Genomic DNA, 20,388 nt, shown 5'->3' with positions numbered 1-20,388 from the left:
ACTGGGATCAAATCCTGGTTCTATCACTTACTAGCTGAGCAGCCTTGGGCAAAATTACCTAACTTTTAAGAGTCTCAATTTCCTCACCTGCAGACTAGAGATTCTAACAGGACCTCACAGGATACTGGGGTGGATTAAATGAGTTATTTGTGTAAAGCGCAGTATCTGGCCCAGAGGAAGCTATTACTTAAGGCGGGGGGTGGGGGGGCATCATTAGGTCTTCAGCATATAGGAGAACTAAAACCTTACTTTGGTCTTGATTGCCCCCTTCAACCACATCATCAAGATGTCCTTCCTATGTCATATAGTTCTCGCAGCCCTTTGATGAGTGGGAAATCAGTGAATGAGCTTTCATGCCCCTGCCTATTTTTCCAGACTTTGTACCTGGCCAGGAAGTGTATTTTCAGTCCAGATCTCACGTACTCCTTGGGACTTTTCACCTGATAAACATTCCTAATATGATCTTGAGTATGATATCCACTCTCTCTACCCCCACCCAGAGCTTCATTGGATGTATATCTGCTCTGTTAGGCACAATGATGACCTTACTAAGGTCAGACAATGGCTGTGGTTTCATCTAGGCCCTGATGACCAGTTTGTAGGCTAGAGCCCAGGGCTTAGCAACTGGCTGAGGCCCAGAGGGCAGTTGGAAACAAACAAGAAAACAAAAAAAACAGTCCAGCCTGATTGTTTAATGATAAATGAGCTTGAGGGATCAGATAGGAAAAGAGCAGTTATGTCTCATCTCCTAATTTTTTGACTCAAGAGTTTATTAGTTTACCTCCAGTGTTTATCTTAAATTAGTATTTATCAGACTTTCCTGGACTGAATCAGAATCTGGGACTGGGACCTGAGAATGAGCATTTTTGCAGTTACCCCAGATGTTACCCCTGATAAATTAGTATTTATCAGACTTTCCTGGACTGAATCAGAATCTGGGACTGGGACCTGAGAATTAGCATTTTTGTAGTTACCCCAGATGTTTTGCAGTTACCCCAAATGTTGCAGTTATGGGTGCTTCCACAACTATACTCTGAGAAGGGCTGCCTAAATCTTTCTCTCCCTGCATGTGAGGGTGGAAGGAGAGAGAGGTTGTCCAAGAGGAACCCTCTGCTTCAACTCCGGCACCCCTGCTTTTGCCTGTTGTGCTTGGTTATACTTCACTGTAGGCTTCCTTCTTCACACAGATTTTCTCCAGCTTTACAAAATTGTTTTTGTAGCCTTTGGTATGGAAAGAACATTGGATTTGGAGTCCAGATGCCCTGAGTTCAAATCACTGCTCTGCCATTTACAAGCTGTGTGACTTGGGCAAGTTGCCAATCTCTCTGTGTGATTTCCTCATGTAAAGGTAATCCTACTTTACCAAGCCATTGTAGGATCCAGTGAAATGATGTGTGAGTAGCAGCTTTAGGAAAACTGGCTTATTCTTACAGTACAAGTTTTTTTAATCATCAGCTTGGAGCCTGCCATGTTCACATTCAAATCCAGTTGACTATATGGCGTTTTCCTTATGAACAAAGGAGCTTTCTCTTCTTTTCTGCCTTTGTGTGACTTTGGTTTACCCTATGGACTGAATCCATGACAATCCTGGCCTGTGGTATGGCTCCAATAAACTCTGCTGTTTCTTTCTCCAAGTCCACAGAGCTGAGTGGGACAAGAGTTTCCCCACATTCAACATCAAGAAAGGGAACTTTTTTCTTGGTAAGGAGTCTGGTCTGAGTATCTTCCAAACTCCAACATCATATCATTCCACTGCCCAGCCCCATTTTCTGTCTCTGGACTTGATTGATAAAGAAACCATTTGAGGAAGGCTCTAGGAGCCAAGGCTATGACTAGACCAGCAGATGAACAATTTTCAACAGTCATCCTTCTTTATCTCCCCTCTTCTTGAGAATCTTTACTGGGCAGTGCCTTGTCCTTTATCCTTGGGGCACCTCCTGATGATGAAATGCACAGGTAAGCGTCCTTAAAGAGGGCCAGCTCACTGGGAGCAGTCCCCAGCTAGATCCACCCATCATCATGGCTGAGTTCCATCTTTCCTTTCAGGCTATCCTCCCCCTTCCCTCTCTGCCATCACCATAGCAACACAGTGGTGTAAAAGATAAAAGAGCTAAGACATCTAAATATAGTCTGAGTCTCAACACTTCCAGCATGGAGCCTAAAACCTAGGGGGTGACAGCTAGAGGCATCCAAAGGATGAGTGGCAGCCAGGAGGGAGGATGAGTCAAAAGAAGGGTCGAGGATAGAAGAGAAGGGCAGGGAACAGTGATTTACCGAGCCTGCTGCCTGTGTCTTCTCATTTAGGCTGCACACCACCTGATGTGGATGCTATCATCTCCGTGTTACTGCTGAAGACACAGAAGCTCAAAGAGCTTAGCAAGTTGGCCAAGGTCACACAGCTGTAAGCATTAGAGCTAAGACTTTAACTCAAGTGTCTGGGACCCCAGAGTTTATGTGTTTTTCCCGCCATATCACATAAACAGATGCAGGTGAGAGAGCTTGCTAGGTATAATGGACTTTTGGGGAAGGTCATATAACTAAGCTGAGGCCAGAACTCCAGTAATTTATTCGTTGAGATTAGACTTAGTGTGATGGGAACAGAGAAGAGAGGGAAGATATGTAGCTTCTACCCAAGCAGTCCCTATGTGTTCCTTGAGGGCTGAGGGGAACAGGAGGGAATGTTGGTGAGACAGCATTTTCTAGGTGCATGATGACACAGAGTGGGAGTGTTGGCCTTCATGATGCCCTAAAATGGATTTTAAACCAGTCCAACAGAGGGCATGACTAGGAGCTATAAACCAGAGAATGCTCACTGTGACTCACACCATCACTCATTCAGACATTTGACAAATACTTTTATTATACACCTGATATGTGCTCAACTCTGGAGATATGGACACAATTAAAACAGGTACAGTCCCAGCCCTCCTGGGGCTCAGGACAGTGGAGAGGACAAATATGGAAATAGTTACACACTTGATTGATTCTTTACAACTATGACGTGGACAATGAGTACATAACAGAAGAACATCACTTTCCTGATGGTATCAGTGGAAGGGAAATACAGAAGCTCTTACAGAGGAAGAACAATCCAGTTGATTCTTTTTAAAGGTGATGTGCATCTTCAAGGTGAACAGGGAGGCTATCCCAGTGGTTTAGCCTCGACCATGGGCCTGTGTGGTCAGTACACCCTGCAGGCCCATTCCCTGCCTTGCATATTCATTACAGTCATGAAGTCCATACAAACAAGGCTTTCAAAACTCAAAAAACTAGACCCAGATGAAATCTGACAGCAAGGAAATGTATCACATCTTCTTCTACAGCCCTTAGTATCACTGGCATGAAACTGAGTGTGTAGTATGTAGACGAGGTGAGCCAAGCTGTGGTATTGGCTCCTGAAGGTTTGTGGGAGCAGCACTGGGAAAGTGCCTGTGTGTTAAGCAGGGGAAGAAGGGGAGGGAGAAGGCATCAAAGTGAATTTCTGTGGATCCAAAGCCTTTCCAAACTACCTGCAAGGCAGCCAATCTGGGGGCTGCTGTATGAATGAGTTAGAATTAGATAATATAATGTGTGTGGAGCCCTTTAGCTCTTCCGAGAAATGCTGTCTAAATACATAGTGTTCGCATCAAAGATAATGATACAGTACTCTATTTATAGTGCTCTGCTACCTACCTGCCAGCTCTTTCCCAGGGATGTGGTGCAGATGAATGGGCAAGATCTAGAGAGTGTGCTTTGAAATCCTTGATTAAAGGCCCTCCAGGCAGATGTAGAATTTTAAATGTATTATATTGCTGTCACTGTCATTGTGTTTTCTTTTATCACCCCAGAGTGTCACTGCCTTCTGCTCCAGGTGAACAACTCTGCCTGACTGTTGCATGCCCTGAATGTCATCGGAAAGGCAGCAGCCCACAGATGTGCAGTATAAACAAACATGTTTTTAGCTGAGGGTTCCAGGGGTGTTCTGGGCTGGCTCCTGGAAGCTGGTCCTTGCCCCTCTGCGAAACCCGGGCTTTCCCAAGCTTATTTTATTTCCACTGCTAGGGCAGAAGTGTGCACATGCCATGCTCAAAATGAGTACTGACTGCAAACCTTCTGGTCCTGAATAGGGTTGAGAGGTGGCAACTGGAGGAAGAACAGATGTATGTATGATGAGAGGGAGACAGACCCTCTTCAACCACCAAGACCAGTTAGGCCATCCAGACAGGCCACCAGAGAGAGGGAACACAGTCAGGAGAGGTCATTGACTGGGGGAGGGGGAGGAGCTCAGGGTGGAAAAGTAGCTTGAGAAATTGGCACTGATTGGGATGACAAAGTAAAAATCTTGCATCTCTGATAAAAGAAAAGGGTGTGGATGGGTGGGGGGTGGGGGGGCTTGTCTGTTAAGAATAGCCTGGATCAGGTAGGTGGAAGTGAATTCAAATGGTGCCTCCACTTACTTGACCTCTGGGGGAGAACTTCTCCAAGGTTGAGAAGTCTTCAGTAAGACAAATTAGTGCCTCCACGCAAACCTCCATGGCCATCCAACATTGGCCCTACCAACATGGCCCTATCCACCCTTAGAATGTCTCTTCATGAAACATTGGATGGGATGAAAAGAGCCAAATGAACAGCCTGGTTAGCCACCCTCTGCACTCTTGCCTCAGAGAAAAACTAAGAGCAAGGTCAGACAGTAGGAAAGTTTACTCTCTGAAAGGCATGCAGCTAACACTGGGGAAGCAGGTGCTGGGGAGGGATGATCACCATCTACAGATTTCCTAAGACAGGCTAAGCTCAATATGCAGTGCTGTGAAATGAGAAGTGGTGTTGAGATGCGAGCCCTCCCCAGGCATACGCCTTTGTCTAGAATTGTTCCTCAGGCCAACCATGGAGTTCAGAAAATGCCTGCCTGGTCCCACACCAGTCCTTGTCAAACTCCCAACCATCTCACCCTCTTATGACCTGCTCCTAAGACTAGGAAAGGAGGAATCTTTTTACTGGTTGCTCTGGTTATTACTTAAACAATGGACCTCCTTCTCTGGAGGAGGAAAGTAGCCCAGGGGTACCTGGCTGGCTTATTCGGTTAAGCATCCAACTCAGGATTTTTGGATCAGGTCTTGATTTCAAGGTCCTGAGATCTAACCCTGTATCAGCCATGTGCTGGACAAGGAACCTGCTTGAGATTCTCTTTCCCTCTCCATCTGCCCCTCTCTACCTCCTTCTCCCTCTTCCCCTCCCCCTCCTTAAAAAAAAAAAAAAAAAAGGAATAGCCCAGTAACCATCCTCTGATGGGAGTTGAGTTGTATGGGCAAGAATGGGGTCAAGGAGACCAGGCCACAGCTCTGCCACAGATCTCAGACCAGGATAAGGCTCTGCAATCAGGCCCTGGCCCAAATTCTGGCTCCCCTACTCAGGAGTATTCATTTATTCACTGAACAAGCATATAGTGGGTACCATCTCTGTGCCGGAGATAGTTCAGGTGCTGGCAAAGAGATAGTCACAGTTTCTGCCCTTATGGACCTTGTATTAGGTTGGAGGAAACAGACCATGCACAGATAAACAAATAAATAAACAAGATAAAAAACAAACCAGGGTGATGTGATGGATGGTAGCAACAGGGGAAGAGGAATGGAAGCAGGTAGCTGGGTTGGGTGGCTATTGCAAGGGCCCCAGCCACATGTGACAGTGGTTTGGGTAGGGTGGTATGGCAGAGAGAAGTGGATCAGAACTGACAAGGTCAGGGAGGCAGAGACAAGGGCCACAGAGAGCCACCATCTGTCCAGAGCAGAGTTCAAAGGTGATGTTCTCAGAGAGGATATTCCACCCTTCCCTAACTGTTCCTATTGTCTAAAAATAGGGAACACTGTGGAGATCTGGCCTGTCCCACAGGGCAGGTGCTTTCTCAGCCACGGAAGGACAGGTGAGGGAGAGCCATGAGGAGGGGATGGACTCTGAAAGGCTGAGGAAGTTGGCTGGCTTCCTGGAAGGCTGATGTTGTTAGCTCTGGAGAGTGAAGTAGTAGCCTAACTGACATCTCTCACTCCCTCTCTCTCAATCACACACACACACACACACACACACACACACTCTTACTGGTTGAAACAAGGATAGTGTTACTCATATCATTACCCACAAAAACCCCAAGAGAGAAATAAGGCCTCTTGCCTTCCTTGTATAAACCCAGAGAGAGTGGATGACCGGGGGAAGGTGGTAATTTAAGCCACAGAACTCAGACTCCAGTCTTTTGCTTCCTGATGTTCTCTCTGTCACACCAGAAGGCACCAGATGACCATTAGAGTGGATTAGGATTAGGGGGAGGTGAGCCCCGGAAATCAAGGTTGGGCCCTGTCTTTATTTAAAATTGTTATATTTTGTTCATCATAGATTGTTGTATTAATTCTGACTTTTAAAAATATTTAAAATACTGCTTATCTGGATTACTGAGTTGTTTGGTATAACCTTAAATTTTGCACTTGTGCCTCACTTGCCTCACCCTGGTCCTGGCCCTGGATCCATTACTCTCTATTCTATCTCAGCCTCTTCCATTAACCATCAGCAGAACATCAGAACTTTAAACACAAAGCAAAGAGGATTTTTATTCCCCTCACCCTTGTGAAAATCTCAGCTTCTGCCTTTAGACTCTATTCTCTAAGAAGTTTGCCTACTATGTTCCTGATAAGATAGCCAAGTTCTGTGAAACTAGCAGTAGGCAAGGTTGTCACGTTAGAGGGGACGCAGTGCTCAGCACTCCTGCAGCTAGAAGGGGCTAGGATTCAGGTGCTCTGGCTCCAACTGTTGACAGCCTGAGCCCCATTTTGTCTCTAGATGCTACAAAACAAGAATTTACCATTTGGCTGGTAGAAGGCAAGAACTGGAAAATAGTTCATTCAGAAGTCTCACAGGTAGAAATTTCTGACAAATCCTTTGGGACCCACAACATAATACACTCAAATGGTGACAATGGCTGACATGTGACCTGGATGCTGTTTTCTCATCCGGAGCCGCTGCAACACTGCCCAACCCCAGGGGGGTGGCATTCCTGGTGACTTGTGTGTGAACATGTCACCCACTGCGTTGAGCAATGCTGCCTTAGTTTAGTCCCTGATTGATTCAGTCAAGAAGACCTCTTGAATAAGCCAGTCTTCTATGTAGTTAAGTCTCTAATTGAAGATTTTCTCCACCCAGCCCAGAGATGGTAATCTTTCCCAAACTTGCTTTTCACTGGGATCTCTAGAAATTATCTACCAGCAGTATGGACTTTATAAGTGCTCTAGTGGACAGGAAATTAAGGTGCAAGTATGGAGTTTTGACAATATCTGACTCACGTCCTTAGGAGCCGGTCCCTCTCTCTTCCTAATTATTAGAAGGTTTTTCTTGCGCCTGAAGTTTCATGTCTGTACAATATAGTCTTCTTTCCTTTCTGCTTGGATCACAGTCATTCTTAAAAACTGAGATGTCCAGGGGTGCCTGGGTGGCTCAGTCAGTTGAGCTTCTGACTCTTGATTTGGCTCAGGTCATGGTCTCAAAGTTGTGGGATTAAGCCCCATGTCAGTCTCCACACTCAGCACAGAATCTGCTTGAGATGCTCTCCTTCTCCCCCTGCCCCCCAACCTGCATGTGAGTGTGTATGTGGGGGGACGCACTTGCCCTCTTCTCTCTTAAGTAAATAAATAAAATATAAAGAGAAAAAAAAAAAAAGAGATGCCCACCAGAGAGGGAAAGCAAGACAGAGAGACCCAACATCTCCAAAACTATGAATCAGATAACCAGTCATTTGTTCTCTTCAATGCTGGGAGCACACTTAAATAAAATGATTTTGTAGATTATGCTCATTGCTTTTCCAGAAAGAGGATTTATCAACTTCAAGACAGCAACCATTTATTCCCAGACCATTGGTAGGTTTGTTTATTTGTTTGTTTGTTTGTTTGTTTGTTTGTTTCACTTTCCCTCTTGACTTAGAAGCAAGCAGGAGAGGGCGGCCCGGGTGGCTCAGGGGTTTAACGCTGCCTTCAGCCCAGGGCATGATCCTGGAGTCCCAGGATCGAGTCCTGCGTCAGGCTCCCTGCATGGAGCCTGCTTCTCCCTCTGCCTGGGTCTCTGCCTCTCTCTCTCTCTGTCTCTCATGAATAAATAAATTTTTTAAAAAAAGAACCTAATTTAAAAAAAAAGAAGATGAAGCAAGCGGGAGAGAATTAGAGCTGTGAATTCTTCTCCCTTTCTCAGACCTTACTCAGTTAAGGAGAGGCAGGGCAAACGTGAGGCCCCATGGGGCCATAAATCACTGAGTCACATATAGAGCCTAAACCAGTTCCACTGCTATAAGGATTGGAAATTGAATTCCCTTTTGAGAATAACTGGGCAAGGCCTTTACAGAGACTACTTTCAAGACCAGGTTCTCCCACTAACCTAGAGTGGAGCTTCCTAACTCCCACTCCACCCCATCATAGCCCCATTCATGCCCATACACACAGTCAGGAATATGAAACACTCCCCACCATAGAGCAGTAAGAAGGGAGAAGAATCTTTATCGCAGCCTAAAGAGATGAGAGCACTCTCGTCCTGGCAGACAAATTGGAATTAGACACTTCATGAACACATTGATTTTCCATGTATGTGAGCACACACGTACTTACACATACATGATGTCATCTTTGCATGGTGGCCATGAGAAATAGTCAAGCTTAGGAGCCTCCTTGAGGTTTGTGGTATGTTCAAACCAAGACTGATTTGAGCTGCTCCAGCATGTAAGTTGATTCTTTCTATAGAGATAACAAATTTCCTAGAGTTTAATATTACCCCATACCTTCTGGAAATTCTACACAGGCAAAGGGAAGCAGCAAAAGGGAGGTTTTTCTGTACATGTTCACAAGACTATAAGATTCATGAGACCAGGAACGTACTTCTGATATATAATGAGCCAGTGTGTTCCAGGGGTAGTGAGTTGTGGCATTCCTTGGTCCTTGTTTTCTCCAAAGAAAGAACTCAGTTGAAAGACTCGATAAAGTAGCAAAGGTTTTTTATTTAGCAAAAAGTGACAGTACACTCCAGAGACAAGAGGAGCGGGCTGACTGAGCATGGGTGGCAGCGCGCTGAGCTTCTCATTGTTATTTTATGGTGGTTTATTTGGTCTCCTCCCTCCCATCTTGTTATCATTGTTCCCCCCATGGGTCTGCCTGGATTTCTTCCCCTTGAACCTTTTGTGCAAGTTTGTGTTAGTCATCTTCCCATGAGCTGCTGAAGTGCAACCCACGGGGTGGGGGTGGGGGAGACAAACCACAATGCAAATGGTATTATAATGATAATTATAAGAGCCTTGGGGTTACTCACAGATGTGGTCTTTCTTAAGTGTGCATGCTCCAAAGTTGGGACAGTCTCTGTAGCCCCCGTCTTCTGCTTCTCAGTCTGTGTTGAACTGCAAAAAGGGTTGGTCTAAGGGAGATGGCGTGGTCTCTGGGTAGACACCAGGTGGTCCCTTTGACTGTCCATTCATTGTCCTCCTTTCTTCCCTCCTGCTCATGTATCTTACCTGCTTACTCTAACAGGTGTAGCATGGGTGGATGGATGAATCAGGGACCATGTATCCAGTAAGCACTGAAGAGGAACCAGAGAAGGAAATGGAGGCAAGACATATTCTGAGTCTTTGAAATATAGCCTAGCTCAGGAAGCAAGATAATGACATATGAATGGAGCCAAGAAATGCATCAGGCAGTGCATGATTAGTTTGGTACAGTGGTCAGAACCTTGGGAACCCAGCATGCGTTGGATATGCAAGAACATCCTCCAGAGCTAGGTAGTACCTAGGTTCTATTTGAATGGAGTAAGGGGGCCCTGGATAGGTAGAGAGGAGGGCAGACTATCCCAAACCCCTTAGCATGGCTTATAGGGTGCCATATAGGGCTTATAGGCTTATAGCATGGCCCCTTATGTCTTTGACACTGCCTTCTCTCCGGACTCATCTATTCCCACTTCACCCCTCTCTCTTGGTGCTCTAGCTGAACTGAACTCATTTCATCACCTAGAAGCCACCATGTGTTTTTTTTTTTTTTTCACCACCAAGCCTTTGCATAGGGCATCTTCTCTCTCTGGGAGACCCTTTCTCCCCCTTATGGCCTAATCAACTTGACTCATCATTCAGGCTTCTGCTGAAATATCCCTTCCTCTGGTGAGGCTTCCTGATCTTATTCTGGACTGTGTGCCTCCTCAGCTCTATTCTTACCCTAGCATCACACCACACTTGACTGTAATTACTTGATTAATATCTGCCTCCCCGCTACACAGAAGACTCTTTAAAGTTAGAAATTCTTGCTTGAGAATAGTGTCTGCCATGATCAGGTGCTTAATAAATACTTGCTGAATGAAGTATTTTATTATGCAGTTTAATGCAATTTCATTAAGTAGTTTCATTATACAGTGTTATCATTATGAAGGAATGGATGGATGAGTTGATGGAGTGATGGATGTGGGAGGTAAGGGCAAGAGGGAAAGAAGAAAGAAAGTCTCTAGGGTGAGCAGAAGTATGGCATATTTTGAGCATAATGAGGAAAATTGAAGTGTAGAGTTTGTGTGTGGGCAAGTATGAAAAGATAAAGTTGAAGAGATGGATGGATGGATGGATGGATGGATGGATGGATGGATGGATGGATAGAAGTATGCATGGATGGACATTACAGAGAACTTCCAATTCCTGGGATAAAGAGTTCAGTCTTCATCCTATGAAAGAATGGAGAAAATAAAAATTTGTAATTTAAAATATTTCTACCTTGTAGAGTTGCCTTGCAAGTCATAACAGCCTTCAAAATGAAGGGGGCCTATTTTAGAAGACTGCCTTTCTTAGAAATAAAAATTCCTCACTTTGCCCTGACCTTTGGGAAACAGAGTGAGTGGCCCCTTTGGGGTTTTTGGTATCACTTTGCCTCTGACCATATCCTGAAGCCTAAATCTGCAATCACACAGTCATCTGAAGCGTACTTTTCCCTTTAGCCACAGGTAAGAAGCTCTTCAGGCATTGCGGAAGTGGATATTTGGGAGCGCAAATGAGTCAATCATAAGTTACAGTGCCCAGTTCTGAACCCAGACATTCCAGAGTGGACAGAATGACTCCCAAGTCCTCAAGCACGTTGTGGATATGTGCCCATGGACAGGCCCAGCAGTCGGATCTTAACTGACAGTGGAGACAAAATGTTCCTACATGTTGCTTAGGGGAAGCTGTATCTTTGTGGGTACACTTACTCATCGCTGTGAAGAAACTACAAGCAGACAGCTTATCAGAAGGGTCCAGAATAGATGCCAAAGCAGCAAAGATTATGTGCATGCTCCTTCATACACACCTAAACAGCCCTCCTTCCTCATTTGTGCCTTCTTGCCTGTTCATCTCCCACCTAACCACCCCCCACCCCAAGTTGCAGAAAGTTTTTCAGTGAAATCCATCTCTCTGCCTTAGCCTGCCCCATATTCCTGTTGGTTCTGGCATTTGTGTGAAATATTGAGTGAATCACACAAGAGTTTGCCAAGCAGGGCTGCTGCTTACAGTTGTGCAGGTTGTGCACTGCATAAAGACCCTTGAGTGGAAAACTACAAATCCAGCCAGTTCTCTCCATGCCAAGCCCAGCATCCTGATGCATTGTTGTGCAAGCTAGAGAAGGGCATTCTGTCCTCACTGGGCTGTGCATCTCCAGGACTGTATCTCTTCTCAACTTTGCACAAAGGTGCTAGATAGCCTAGCAGTGGCACTGCCATCGGGACAAAGTATTCTGATTACAAAATAGATAGGGCAAGACCATTTCAAGAGATCCTTTGGCTCAGTTCCTGACTTTGTTAGACAAACAAGCCCCCCATATGTTGCTGTGTAACAAGTTGTCATAAACTTAAAGGCTTAATACAATATCAATTTATTATCCCACAGTTCTGCAGGTCGGGAGTTAAGGTACGGAGTGGCTAAGTTCTCTGTGCAGGGTTTCAAGGCTGAAATCAAGTCTGAATTAGGCTCCTGTCTGGAAGCTAGGAGGAAGTGTTGGCTTCCAGGGTCATTCGGGTTATTGGCAGAGTCCAGTTTCTTGTGGCTGTAAGACTGAAGGTCCCATTTCTTGCTGTCATTCAGAGACCGCTCTGCTACTAGAGACTGCCTGCATTCCTGCTTATCTTTAAACCAGAAACAACCCTTTAAGTCCTTCTCATGGTTCAGATCTCTGGCTTCCCCTTCTTGAGCCAGAGGAAGCTATCTGCTTGTAAGGGCCCCTGTATTTTCTCACCCACCCACATTCCTTTTAAAAGCCTTTGAGTTTTTTTTTTTTTCCCAAAGGCTTGTTTGGATAAACACATTCATACCTTACTTTAGCAGATCATTACCCATTTTGAGGAAACACTGGCATGGGTAAAATTATTTGTAAATCAGTCAGAACCACCTTTTGTCATCCTAACGTCTCTTAAACATTTTAGTAGAATCTGACGCTGCCAGTCGTGTGCTGGAACTGACTACTACTGGTTCATAAGAGCAGATTGTTAAATGTTTAGGAATTTACAAGTTGGTCATTAAATTTTAGTAGCTTGAGGGGCACCTGGGTGACTCAGTCAGTTAAGTGTCTGCCTTCAGCTCAGGTCATGATCCCAGGGTCCTGGGATCGAGCCTCACATCAGGGTCCCTGCTAGTGGGGAGCCTGCTTCTCCCTCTCTCTTTGCCCCTCTCCCCACTCCTGCTCTCTTTTCTTAAATAAAAAAATAAAATCTAATAAAACAAAACAAAACAAAAACTTAGTAACTTTAAATTGACTACAGTGGGAGTATTTAAACCATGGAAAGTATATACCCCAAATCAGAGTGCCTACCCCCTCCCCTCCGAGAGAGCTGGTTTACCAGTATACCACTGGGTGTAGACCTTTATAGGTCATCTACTTGACTTTCTGTAGCATGCAGGAATCCTCTCCATGGCCATTTTCATGCATTGTCATCCTACTTTTAATACCACCAGGAATGGGGCAGCCACTCCCTTATAAGCCAGTTCATCTTATTATTGTAACGGTACATGGTAAAGTAGAAGCCTGCCTCACTGCCAATGACCTCAGTGCCTTGGAAGCAGCATTTGTGACAGCCCCAGAACCATGGGGGTGGAGGGGTGTCATCTTCTGCAACAGACATTTGTCCTGTGGAACCACATATCAGATCTCACTTAGAAGCACAGTCCTTAGAGCCACACTGAGTTCAAATCCCAGCTCTGCCACTTATTTAGCTACAACCTTGGGCAAGTCTCTTAACTTTTCTGGGCTTCCAGTTCCTCATCTATAAAATGGAGGCAAAAGTAGCATCTGCTTTATTGGTTATGGTGAAGATTTGGTGAGATAATACACACAGAGAGAACAGCACCTTGTCCGGCATGTTCCTAACTCACCAGTTTGTTGTAAGGATTAAATTACTTAATATAAGTAAAGTACCTGAATAGCACAGTGCCTGGGAGAAGGTAGTCACTATATAAACATTAGCAAATTAATTTGAAACATAGTTTGCAGACCCTTCACCATACTAGTTACCCTACTCTGGGTGTACTCCAATTTCCCCCACAAAATGCAGTGTCAGAGTGGACCTACTACCTCCAGCCCTTGGCTGAAATGCCAGCCTTTGATTCCAGCCTCCTTCTCTCTGACTGGCACAGCATTTGAGCAGCTGTCTGATTTTTCCCTAAGTTTTTATTAGAATCAGAGAGACTTCTCTAAAAAGTCTTGGGCCCCAGACCAACAGCATGGGTATATCCCTGCTGCTTGTTAGAAATGCAGATCTAACAAGATCTAGATCTCAGGCACCCCCAAACCCACTGAATCAGAATCTGCATTTTAACAAGATCCCAGGGGGATACAAATGCACATCAAAGTTTGAGAAGCACTATTTTTGGGGACCCTATGGACATCTTTTTCCAAGAGGAAATAAATAAGGGCATTCTAAACCTTTTCATGAGTCAAGGAAACTTTCCCCTAGACCTTGGTAAGGCTGTGGGGAGTGTCAGTGTCGGCCCTCAGCGTGTGGTTGGAGGCGGGAGGGACAGAACATGAAAGACTCCTAACTCTGGGAAACGAACTAGGGGTGGTGGAAGGGGAGGTGGACAGGGGGTAGGGGTGACTGGGTGGCGAGCGCTGAGGTGGGCACTTGATGGGATGAGCAGTGGGTGTTATTCTGTATATCGACAAATTGAACACCAATAAAAAATAAATTTATTTATAAATAAATAAATAAACCTGGGGGTCTGCTGGTGCCTAATAAAGAAGACTACAAGAACCCAACACAGAGATGTGAGGCTTCTGAAAGCTCCCACAAAAAACCTAACAGCTCCACTGCCAGCTCTGTCCCAAAGCCCCGGGTCAAGGAAGTTGTGTGAGCATTAGCTGGCCTGGAGCAGCCAGGATAAATTTAGAAACGATGAGAAAGAATCCTTCTTGATATGGTGAAGAGTCATTTAGTAGAAATCAGAAGGGAAGAAGTCACCAAGTCAGATTATTTAGAGATTACTTCCAGCAAGGGAGGGCCGAAGGGTTAGGAACCACCTACTCACAACACAGTGCAGAGGCAAATCCACTTATTAACTGAATTTCTGACCTGCTGCTTGAATTTTTTTTTAAACAATTTTAAATTTTTTTTAATTTTTATTTATTTGTGATAGTCACAGAGAGAGAAAGAGAATGAGGCAGAGACACAGGCAGAGGGAGAAGCAGGCTCCATGCACCGGGAGCCCGACGTGGGATTCGATCCCGGGTCTCCAGGATCGCGCCCTGGGCCAAAGGCAGGCGCCAAACCGCTGCGCCACCCAGGGATCCCCTGCTGCCTGAATTTAAATGGAGAATCCTGTAGTTACTCACTGTGGCACAGCTTAGGAATGGCATCCAGAATTTATCGACCAGCTTGCATAAAATAAGCTGTAGGAGTAATAATGGAGAGGTGCTAAAATCCCAGCTCTGCTGTATGTGCTAGCTGTGTGACTCTGGGCAGGTTACTCAGCCTCTCTGAGAATTTGTTTTCTCATCTTTAAAGTGGAAGTAATAATACCTATGTTATATGACTGAAGTAAGGATGAAATAAAGTTCTCATGTGTTGAGAATGTAAGTGTATGTATTATCTTAGGTCCCTTCCTTGTATAAAGGAATGTAGTATTCATCCATTCAACAAATACATGCTGCTTCCTCGGTGGCTAAAAAAGCACCTTTCCCTTCACAGTACCCTGAGAACTAGAGGACTGATTTGGAATTGGGTGTCCTCAATACAAAGGAATGTTCTGAGAGGCCAGCCAGGCAGCCCATATGTGGATTTCCTGATCCCTTTCGGCTTGTTGGTGGGAGATCTTCTGGGAGCATTCTTTCCAAGCAGTATAGCCCAGTCTTAGCTGGGAACGCTGATGCTTTGATTCCTCCCTCAGCAGAAGGCTGGGAGGAGAAGCAGGGCAGGTCAAAAACCCCAGCCAAGCCCCATGCAGTCAAGCCCAGCTTGTTGTTGGAGAGCTCTCCCGTAGACAGACAAATGGAGTGGGCTAATCAGCTGAGGGTGTCGTTGGATGACATTGGGCTTCTGGTCTCTTTGTCCCACTGGGCATCCTTTGGCATTCAATCAGAGTAGCCTTCAAAAATTTTTTATTGCTGTTCCTAATGAATTTTCACTGCAAAAAGACAGATGTGTTCTCAGGTGTGTTAGAAATTCACCTTGGGTTCTTCAGCAAGTAATGGTCGAGGGCCTCCTCCACACCAGGCACTAGGATGGAAAGGGCAAGTGAGACAGCTTCCTTGTCATCGTGGCCCTTACATTCCATTGTGGACAGACAGACAATAAACAAGTAAGTTAATAAACTAGCCAGCCAACTTCAGGCTGTGATTGGGGCAGTGAAGGGAATGAGCAGATGGAACCTGATGGAAGGTAACCCATGGTGGGGAGGTAGAGACCAAGGAAGTAACATGGCCATGGAAACCCCTCTCCTAGGAGGTAATGCCTATGTGGAGACCCAGAAGGTGAGGATAGCACAGAACCAGGCACAGAGAACAAGCAAGGATGATGCCTTAAGTGGAAAGGAGCTTGATTTAAGGAACAGAAAGAAAGACCAGTGACTCTGAGACTCCTGAGGAAGGGGGGAATATTATGAATGGAATCAGCAAGGTCACCAGTAGCTGGATTATGTAAGATCCTATAGGCCATGGTAAGGACTTTGTATTTAGTCCAAATGTAGGGGTGTATGGAACTTGAGTTGCATTTTCAATAGACAATCTTGTGTTCTTGGGGAGAATTGAAGGAGGGAGCAAAGGCAGAAATATCTCTTAGAAGGTTATTACCAACTCCAAAGGAAAGGCAATGTTGTTTTGATCTAGGTCTTGGTAGCAGAGGGAAGGATGGTGGCCAACTACATGTATGAGGGTGGAGGTGGGGTTGGGGGGGGAAGGATGAGGAAAAGGAAGTAATCAGGAGAGATTCCAGATTTGAATAGACCTGGAATCTATCCAATCTATTTAGTTGCTGTTGACTGAAATGAGGAAGAACAAATTTGGAAAGAGAACTCAAGACCTGGCTGGTGACTCTCATTTAATTTAAATATACCTGTGGCTTCATGTGTGGCTTGAGCAAAACTGAGGACTTCCTTGGTTTTTAAGAGCTGGAAAGGGTTTCTCTAGCTTTTAGGCAAGGTCCAAACAGATGTGATGCCTTCCGCATAACTGATCTCAGCAAGGGAGTCTCGTAACCTGCCTCCTCCACTCATAACACCCTCTGCCAGTGGTTCCAGTTAGCTAACCTCCATTCCTCATGCCACTACTAATGTCTGTCCTCATTTCTGTCGTCCACTGAGCTTATTGATGGCATCTCTTATTCTCTTTATCTGTTCACTAAAAATCACAAGCCCAAGTCACACTGTGTCTTATGACATGTGGTCTGTCCAGCCCAGAGCTTGTTGCTGACAGGGACACAAGGCTAGATTTTGAAAAAATAGGAGTTGCTATCTATGCTCTCACCTTTAACATCACATGTCCCTCACCTAACCCATTTGGGATGGATCATCCTGTATTATCCAGTTCTTTCTTGACCTGACTTCTGTTTCCAGCTTGTACCACCTCTTGCGCCACCAGTTCAATGTATTGATCTCCCCTTATTTTCTGACTTAATGCCTGGAGATGGTAAGATACCCTTATATAATACTCTCAAACCACCAGGGTCATATTACTCCATTTATTAAACACTTTCTAGGGAACATGCACCCCACCAAGCACTTCATGTGCATTATCTCATATAAGAACGCTCCGAATATTCATATTCCACTTTACAAATGAGACTTGAAAAGCTCTGAATATTCATATTCCACTTTACAAATGAGACTTGAAAAGCTTTAGCAAGTTGCCCCAGGTCACTCAGCTAGTGAGAAGTGGAAACCAGATTTGACCCCAAGTCCTCAGTCTCTAGTATCACTGTTGCTGCTCTCAAGGAAGAGAGGCCAGAGAGGCCTTTCAGAGGTTGAACACTCATGCTTTCTGTGCTGGACAGCCAGCTTTTTCTGTCATGGGAGTCAGTGTGGCCAGTGATGATGGCTTGGAGTCTTGAAATTTTGAATTTTGAAACAGTGGATTGGCAGGGGCCAGAGTGTATTAGTAACTACTATTAATTCACTTTGGGAGTGACAGGGCCACATTTGGTTGGTTCTAAGGGATCAGCAGTGTGGACAAAGGAACTCTGTAGACATCCAACACTCTTAATGGTGACTTGGGAAAACTTGAGAGAGCAGAGAGGTTGCCCCAAGTCAGAAAGATATTCCTACTTTATATACTATAGATAGATGATAGATAGATAGATAGATAGATAGATAGATAGATAGATAGATAGATAGATATAGCCTAGGGCCACTCAAGTCTGAGAAGGTACATGCAGCTGGACAGGACTCCTTGTGTGTGTCCCTCTTGAGGGGAGACTCAGATCTGTGCACAACCCTTTCAGCAATGTCGTACACCCTCTGTGAAACGCCTAGACTGGAGTCTGGTCCTGAAATGTCCCCATTACTAAGCAAAGGTTGGGAGAGGCCCAGGTCCATCTTTGCTTTTAAAGCTCCTAGTGAAAGACAGATAGACAGAAAGAGTACACAAGAAGAAAAGAGTAAGAAAGAAAGAAGGGGGGGAGGGAGAAAGAGAAGGAAGGGAGAAAGAAAGGAAAGAAAAATGGAAATCAAGACTACTAAAATTGGTTTATGTTTTTCATTATTTAGTGAAACATCTTTTAACATAAAAATACTCCAATTGAGGTAGTCACAGGGTCATTATAGGATTTGTAAGATAACTGTGATTCAGAGCACCCTGCAGTTAGTGGGATCCAGTCAGTGCACCCCTGTGGCTGCAGAGCTCATTTGTAGGTAGCCTTGTAGTTTCTGAAGCCCCTTGTGAATTACCAGAATGTGTGACTTGAGCCACACGGCCCTCCTGGCTTCTCCATGGTAGTCATGGCCACAGAGAAAGAGAAAAGTCCTTCTGTTTCTAGGCAAGATTGTTATAGGCCAACATGACCCCCATCTATGTCCTTTTCTATAAGATAAACCTTTCAGACCAACCCAACTGATTTCAAAAGTCAAAACATTTTTTAAAAATTCATTATATGTATATTATTTCATTGTTCTCACAACCGCCCTCGGACGCTGTAAGCATTATTTAACCTGTTTGTGTGTCAGTTACATTATTTGTCCAAGGTCACGTAGCATATCCAAGATTAGAACCAGAACCTTTGACTTTGCAGTCTTTGAGTCTGACTATGCCACAAAGCCACACGAAGCCTAAATAGGAGGAGCCCAGTGAGCCTGAAAGGGAGCCTGGGGCAGTCCCTCTCCTGGGTGCCCCCGTGGGGGCGCACTTAGACCTTTCTGGATCTTCTCACTGTTTTCTTCTCTTCCTGTTCCTTCTCCTGGCTGGCTTGCCACCCCCACCACTCTGCTCCTCGCTTATGATACTTATTTTTCCATCCACAGCAAAACAATTCCCATCAAGGTAATTGATGATGAGGCGTATGAGAAAAACAAGAATTACTTCATTGAGATGATGGGCCCCCGCATGGTGGATATGAGTTTGCAGAAAGGTGTAGTACCCTGTCCTCCACACTAACGTTAACGTTCTTCTCTCCTCTCCTCTTCTGGTTCTTCCTTTCTCCAACCCATTTGTCTTCTTTTCCCCTTTCTTCTTCCTCTAATTCATGTCCCCTTGTTTTCTTTCTTGTTCTTTCTTTTCCTTTTTTTCCACCTCTCCTTCTCCTCTCTCTGATCCCAGCTCTGCCCTAACACCTGCCAGCCTGTCACATGGTATCCGTAAGAGGGATGTTCAAGAGGTAGTGGTAATTTTTGTGGGATGGAGAAATGGCTATGGGAAAAACACAAGACAGGGAGGGAGAAAGAGAGGGAGAGAGAGAGAGAGAGAGAGTCAGCCAGAGTCCAGAGTGTCATATATGGGGCTCTTTGCTTCTCCTGGATGGTGTCCTACACAGGAAAGAAAAAGATGACACAGCACAGCACCAGGCAGGAGGGCAACACCAGAGAACTGGCCCAGGTGCTCAGCACAGATTCCCATGGGGTAGCTGTTCTCAGGGCTAAGCTTATAGTCCCCAGACATTGGGAATCGATGTATTTGGATTTGGGTTCTATTTATGGTTCATCCCATTCCCCAGAGCAGGCCTTAGGAGCTCTCTTTCCTGCCATATTCCTGCTAGCAAGATGTGTTTCTCTCCCTGACCTTGATTGAGCTGAAAGTATAGGTTTGAGTTTCAGGTCTAGGTCACAGACCTACCTGCTGGACTCTCTTTTCCCTGCAAAGAGCATCTAAGTGTGGTGGCAGAGAGAATAGTGGAAGAGGGGATTCTCACTTGAGTGGGAGCTTTCCCAAGAGATAAAAGAATTTCTCAGAGTCGATGGAGCCTTTGCCTTCAACTTAAACGACTTCATACACCCCAGACTTCCAACAGGCAAGTCAGAACATCCTCTTCTGGATATATCATCTGTGTAAAAGGGGGAGCTATCAGTATTTGGGGGGGCAACGTTCCTTCCCTGGCAAGGCCATCAATCATGTCCCTCAGGCCATGCCCTTGGTCACAGAGCACCCCATTCCCAACCCACAGCGAGTCCCTGCAAGGGAAAAACTGCCAGGCTCACATCTCATAGGTAGCCCCAGGTTCCAATATCTAGGGCCTAGAGAGAAGTTCCTAGAAAATTCTTCTTGACAGTCATTTACTTTCATGTTTTGTCTACTGAGGGCAAGGTATGTAAAGGTGTCCAGAAATAGTGCCAAAAAGGGTAACCAAAAATGTACTCCTGAAACACACACACAAAACACAAATGCACGGCAAATCTTGTGTCTAACAAACCACCTCAGATCAGTCTACCTGATAGATCGCAAAGCTGAGTATGTCTTTAGAATGAAAGAGGAACATAAGAGGTTCTGA

At 45.1% G+C, this 20,388-nt stretch overlaps 1 protein-coding gene across 7 annotated transcripts in view; it reads left to right on the top strand.

Moving 5' to 3' along the window:
• SLC8A3 (solute carrier family 8 member A3) overlaps window positions 1–20,388 on the top strand; it is a 141,320-nt gene that overhangs the window by 103,409 nt on the left and 17,523 nt on the right. For 3 of the 7 annotated variants that reach the window (XM_038545086.1, XM_038545083.1, XM_038545084.1), the window contains exon 3: window positions 18,929–19,035. The exons of 2 other annotated variants lie outside the window; for them this stretch is intronic. In XM_038545086.1, the coding sequence (XP_038401014.1) occupies window positions 18,929–19,035 (107 nt within the window). Of the gene's footprint in view, window positions 1–18,928; window positions 19,036–20,388 lie in introns of those variants that run through there. 2 more of the 7 variants (XM_038545089.1, XM_038545088.1) reach the window with 1 other exon arrangement.

Source organism: Canis lupus, chromosome 8, assembly GCF_011100685.1.
Source record: "Canis lupus familiaris isolate Mischka breed German Shepherd chromosome 8, alternate assembly UU_Cfam_GSD_1.0, whole genome shotgun sequence".
NCBI classification, from domain to species: Eukaryota; Metazoa; Chordata; class Mammalia; order Carnivora; family Canidae; genus Canis; species Canis lupus.
The sequence above is the reverse complement of the archived record's forward strand: the minus strand, read 5'-3'. Positions and strand labels throughout refer to the sequence as shown.